Source organism: Sinocyclocheilus anshuiensis, unplaced genomic scaffold, assembly GCF_001515605.1.
Source record: "Sinocyclocheilus anshuiensis isolate Anshui unplaced genomic scaffold, SAMN03320099.WGS_v1.1 scaffold1114, whole genome shotgun sequence".
NCBI lineage: Eukaryota > Metazoa > Chordata > Actinopteri > Cypriniformes > Cyprinidae > Sinocyclocheilus > Sinocyclocheilus anshuiensis.
The window spans coordinates 531,503-537,941 of record NW_015540838.1 but is presented as its reverse complement, the minus strand read 5'-3'; the positions used below and the strand labels follow the sequence as shown (position 1 = coordinate 537,941).

General features: G+C 35.6%; 1 protein-coding gene across 2 annotated transcripts in view; it reads left to right on the top strand.

The window, feature by feature from the left end:
- LOC107687405 (leucine-rich repeat-containing protein 38-like) overlaps positions 1-2,213 on the top strand; it is a 7,933-nt gene extending 5,720 nt beyond the window's left edge. For both annotated transcript variants that reach the window (XM_016484724.1, XM_016484725.1), the window contains one exon: positions 1,243-2,213. In XM_016484724.1, the coding sequence (XP_016340210.1) occupies positions 1,243-1,487 (245 nt within the window). In that variant the 3' untranslated portion in view covers positions 1,488-2,213. The remainder of the gene's footprint in view (positions 1-1,242) is intronic.
- Positions 2,214-6,439: the final 4,226 nt, after the last annotated feature.

The following is a 6,439-nucleotide window of genomic DNA, read 5'->3' as shown; positions in this document are numbered from 1 at the left end:
ACTCGACAGCAGAGAGGGAGAGAAAGAGAGAGAGAGAGAGAGAGAGAGAGAGGAAGTAATGCTTGAGCGGGCCTAGAGGTATTTGGTGTGTGTGTGTGTGTGTGTGTGTGTGTGTGTGTGTGTGTGGGGGTTTTCATTCATGCCTTTTTTAAACCTGATCTTAAACATTATGTGTCAAATCTCATAAGCACTTTGTTTTCAAAGCAAATCAAGAATGAATTTGGAAAGCAAGCTCATTCTAGGTGTAGCTCACCCATCAGAAAGGCACTTGAATGTAATGGCATTGAGTGCTAGTGCACATGTTCAATTGGAGTGTGTATAGCCTTGGGTTTTGTGTGTGTGTGTTAATGAAGTCCACTTGCTCATTTATTATACTTTGAAGCGATACGCTGTCTGGATATGTGACCATCAAATGGCCTTTAAAGAGCTGAACAAAAATAAATTAAATGGGAAATATAAACCGAAACAGACAGTGAAATGAAGGGAAAACACAGATGAACTTACCTTTTAGTTAGCAATATTCAATAAAATTTTCTTCTTTTTTTTTTAGTTTTTGCTCACCAAGTATGCACTTCTTTGATCAAAAATACAGCAAAAATAGTAATAGCATTACAGTTTAAAAAAACTGTTCTATTTGAATATATTTTAAAATGTAATTCATTCCTTTGAATTATCAGCAGCCATTTTTTGTGGAAACCGTGGAACTGTTTTTTTTCAGGATTCTTTGATAAATAAAAAAAGTTCATTAGAACAGCATTTATTTAAAACAGAAATATTTTGCAAAATTATAAATGTCTTTACTGTAACTTTTGATCAATTTAATAAATCATTGCTGAATAAAAGTTTTTTTTTAGTTTTTTTTATCTTGCTGACCGCAAGCTTTGACTGTGCTTTGTTCAAACTCAGATAATGTTTGTTCATGATATTGTGCAGCTGAGGATGCTGGTGACAATAATGACCTGACATATGAGCTGGTTCGGAAACTCATACAAGTCCGGTAACTGAATACTGGTCATGAGAGACTAAACTGAATGTTCCATGGACTCTTCTTCACCAAAAGATTCACTGCGCCCTTTTTATCAAATTAATTCTAAGTAATTCTTTAAACGTACTTTCTAGTTAAAAAAACACAAAGTGAAGTTGTGAAAAAAATATCTGAACTTGATACACCACATGGTCTTTTCTGAGATTGTATATATGTTCAATAATAATTGTTCCCCTCTTTGTCTTTCTCTATTCCAGGGTTAGAGGGTATGGAGTGCTCTCTTCCAGGGGACGGGCGGCAAGTGTCCCTCAATGTGCTTTCTGAGGACAGTTTCCGTGAGTGTCTGGGATTGCTGACTCTCTCTGATTATCTCATAGTCATTTTCTCTGGAATTTGTATTTCAGTGGCAGCCATTATTGCCAGTTTCTTTCTGGCCTCCACTATCCACTGTTTCCAGCGGCTCAAATCCAAAAGGACAGATGAAGAGGAGGCAGAGGACTGAGGGGACTAATTGGCCAAGAATGGAGATTACAAATTTCCCATAATGCACCACACAGTGGAAGCCAAGGGATTGGATAAAGAGGTGAAAAACCTTATTTCCATGACAAAAGAACCCTGAATTAGGCCCCTGTGCGACTAAGGTGAGGCTGCTAGAGCCATCTCACATCTCACAACCTTCATCTGTGATTCTTGAATGGAGCATCATGTTTTTATACTTGAACACCAATGATTGAATTGAGCCTTAAGACTAAAACTGTTCCTGAAAACGCAGTTTATGAAACCACTGTTTAATGCCCCTGTATTCAAAATTGATCAGCGTTATATTTTGACATCAAATAGCGACAATGGTCTTTTTATGGAAATGTGAGTTAATTAGTATTTTCTACACGAGTTATTTTTGGTATTGTGTACATGAATCGTGCTCAGTTTTAGTAAGGTTTAGCTACTTGCACTTTAAAGTACAGATGACATTGCACACAATCCCAGTGAGCCAGACTGTAAGCCACTTTTCATAAATCATAATGGCACTTATCACCAAAGAATAAATGAGCATATATTGTGACATACATGTTTTTCATGTAAAGGGTTCAAAACACCAATCAATTCGGTTTTATTACAAATAACACAAGACCTGTTTGGTTATTGACGACTTCATAAATGTCATGCATACTCTTAATATGCTTGTTGTAGTTACAGATGGGTCACAATTATATACTGTATATCAAGTACTCAAAGTATTTTAAAGGCTAAATTAAAAGGGAACTTTGTCCATTTTATATTAATTTTGTCTCGTAACATTCTTTCCTTTTTTACTACGTTATGACTAAATAAACATTGACGCCAAAGTGTTTAAAAAGATCAATTAATATGTCTTAATCTTTTTTTTTTCACATACATATTGTACCTGATCGCAAGTGGGTGGCACTCTTTAAAAACATTTTTATAAATTATATTATATTATATTATATTATTTAACTACACTTTTTAGTGCACAAATAATTATTAAATTTGTCTCTGAACAAGAAAACTGGTCGCACTGTCTTAGGCCATATTAGATGAAGCGGTCATGCTCTCTGCAGGTGCAGCCAATGACATGCTGTATCATTCCTTCATTTACTTTGACCCGGAAAGCCCTGGAAGCTCTCAAAGTGCAAAAGAAACAATAGAGCAAATGTAGTGCCTTTATATAATCTCATTTTGCTTCCACTGCACATAGAATGGAGTTTTTTAGGTTGCTGCTGGAGGAGGTTTTTGTCTCGATGAAAGCTTCTTATATATGCTGTGGTTGGGAGATATCCATGACTTAGCAACAGTGATGTTTTACAGACGACAGATGAAAACAAGTGACACAGAAGTATATATTCCACAAACATCCCCTCAGATAGAGATGAGAGAGGACGGAAAGCACACAATGCTTATTTATGCTCATTTTGCCTGCTCATTTTCTAGGCGAAAAGTTGAATGAGACAGAGGAAAAACTTTGGCAAAATGAGGCTACGATTCTTCAACATTCAGATCTTCTTGTTGCTATGGTTACGTGTCTGTGGGCCAGTTGTGTTGAATTCAGACACCGCTACTGAGGATGGCTTTGGAATATTTGACTAATCATGTCTCCTCCTGTCCCTTGCCATTTCTCAGTGACTTTTAACCAACTTTCCTCTCCTTAAAATTGACTTGATTTATAGCATGCTCAAATGTTGTGAAAGTAACATTCCTGCTTCTTTCCTTACCGTTTACTCCTTTCCTTAGTATGATTTGGATGGCCATTAGCTAGAAAATACTTAAGAACATTAAATATTCATGCACAGCATCATAACTACTGAGTTTGAAAAACATTGTAACGTTGTGAAACACTAAAACTTCAGTTTTAAAGGTAAGTAAATGATGAGGGTCAAAGTTTACAACAGCATGTGAGTTGAACATGAAGGCATGTGTCTGGTGGGAAGTTATGTGTCAAGGCCTGTTTACTTGGACAGGGGCCAAGATTGTTTTACATTCAGGGCAAATGAAACTGATCCTTCAACTGTCCACTCATTATCCAGTGGTGGACTATGACCTGAGAATGAAACCAAGATCCCTGAAAACAAGAGCAGCATGACCCTGCATCCTGATCCTCTTCACTGTTTCTGACACCGATGCTGGTTAGTTTACAGTGGTTAGTGTGATTACAGTATGAAAAGCCTGTCAATAGTGGTTAAAAAGGAAGAAACAGTGGGTATAAAAAAGAATCACCCCCTTTAAAATAATCACATTTTGTTGCTTTGCAGCCTAATATGAAGACGAACACAGTTTTCGTTTTATCCAGCTGTATTTACTCAGTGCAACTTATAACATCCAAGTGAAAGAAATAACACCAACATGTCAGGAAAAAAAAAGCCTCAGCCCCCAATCCCAAACACCAAACGATGTCTGGCGGAAATCCAATACAGCTCACCATCCAAATAACCCCATTTCTCCAGTAAAGCATGGAGGTGGTCATATCCTGTTATGGGGGTGTTTCTCTGCAGCAGAGACCGGAGTACTTGTCAGGATAGAAGGAAAAATTAATGGGGCAAAATACCATCAAATTCTTGAGGAAAATCTGCTGCTCTCTGCCAGTAAGTCATCAATGGGAAGAAGGTTTACCTTCCAACATGACAATGACTCAGCAGTTTGTAAGCACACAGCAGAACTGAGCACACAGTGGATGAAGGAGAAAAAGGTAAATGTCCTTGCTTGGCCTAGTCAGAGCCCAGACTTAAACCCCATTGAAAATCTGTGGAATGACTTGAAGACTGCAGTCCACAAACACTCACCATCAAATTTAACTGACCTTGAGCAGTTCTGCAAAGAAGAGTGGGCAAATATTGCAAAGTCTAGATGTGTAAAGTTAGTAAAGACATTTCCCAACAGACTAAAGGCTGTAATTAAAGCAAAAGGTGGTTCAACAAAATACTGACACAAAGAGGTGATCCCTTTTCCAACTCAGTGATTCTGTTTTTTATTTTTTTCTGACATGTTGGTGTTATATCTTTCACTTGGATGTTATATGTTGCACTGAGTACAGCTGGATAAAACAAAACTGTGTTTTTCTTCATATTAGGCTGCAAAGCAACAAAATATGATTGTTTTAAAGGGGGTGATTCTTTTTTATGCCCACTGTACATTGTGTTCATTTTAGAGGTTTCAAAATGCATTGCTAAGAATGGTGAAGAATGGTTTTTCTCTTTATCTCAAGATAAAATATATATATTTGCTGCATTATAATGGTTTGGAGCAGTGGCTGAAAAAAAGACAATGCAAAATGCAGATAATAAAATACAATTAGCGATATAAGCATGCATTTAGGATACCAAATTAAAACTGTTTAAATTAACCAGCCAACGAGGACAGGTTGTGTCCTGAATCCTCACTGTTGACTCTATGCAGTTCATGGCAATATTTCAGTGGTTGATTTTAAGGATAATTGTACTTACTTCCCATTAAGCAGATATATTTCCAGATATAAAAATTAATATAATAAATGTAAATTAATATATTTCAAAATCACTAAAATAGATTTTAACATTTATTTACATAAATATATTTTTGATACATTTTAGTTGCTTATATTTCCTTTTTTTTTTTTTTTTTCTTTTTTTTTTACATATTTTATTAATATATAAATAAATTTTTTTTTAAATCATTTTGCATTTACCCAAAATATATTATGAAATTAGAAATATATTTTCTTGCCTCTTTACGTGCATTTTGGATTATATTTTTAGCAAATGAAAGTTTAAACAAATTATATTTTCAATCTAAAAAATATATTCCTTAAACTGCAGTTTACAGCATATTTAGCATATATTTTAAATATATTTTGAAATGTACTTTTTGACTTATGGGTTTTGAAAAAACTGCCATTTGATGTCCAATGTAAAATCCTGGTTTTGAAGCAAAACTAGCTGAGAACCACTGGTTTGGAATCAGGTAAAGGTAAATTACAGACAGTTGTATTCAGGTTAAGTTATACAGTATTCTGGAGAACATTACCTTCAAAAGAGATATTTACGCTTACAGACATTCAGTATGTGATATCAAGAATCTCTATAACGCATGATCGTTTTAAGTAAAATAAAGAGTGACAGAACATATAATCTCAGTTGTGAACTCCATGAGGGAGGGGAGAAAAAAGAGATATAGACTGAAAGAGAGGGGAAGAGCACTGCCCACACTCCGCTGTCCACATGTGGAGTTTTAAAGGGCTATGAGCTGAACAGATGGCCTTCTACTCTATTGTAGGCAGGCTGGGATTATGTGGTTGCACACGACCAGCCAGGGGGTGCAGAGCTCCACATGTGCTGGGATTTTTGTTATTTTATGTGCTCAGCAGAAGAATGGTGTATTTCATCTCAAGATATATGGCAAACAGTCCTCATGTCTCCTTGCCCCTGAAATGCATGGGGGGAGGATGGGACAACAACCCCTACGGCCTCTGAAAGTCCTGGTATAGCTGGGGGATTACACTGGATATAGGGTCTGCATGGATTACACCGCTTAGTGCATTTTGTCAGATCTAATGAATTCATGGGATCGCTGTAGTGAAGTTTAGTAATTAGAGATGCATGAACACGCTGATGTTTGACATTAGAGATAAATGAGATCAATGTAACGATTATTAAATATAATAACCCTGCACAGTGCATTTAATAATACATTTGTATAATTAATTGTGCGTGAGTAGACAGTATGGCTGAGAGGTAAATAAAGAATAATAATTTGAGTGCAATAAAAAGTTCTCTTTTCACCTCTTGTAATCCAAATTGATTAACCATTAAATGTAAATGTACATTTGTTTATTGAAGCTTACTATACATCATCATTTTACATAATTTAAAATGTATTATTATTGTTGTACTGTATCACATAATCCTGAAATGAATTTTATATATATATATATATATATATATATATATATGTGTGTGTGTGTGT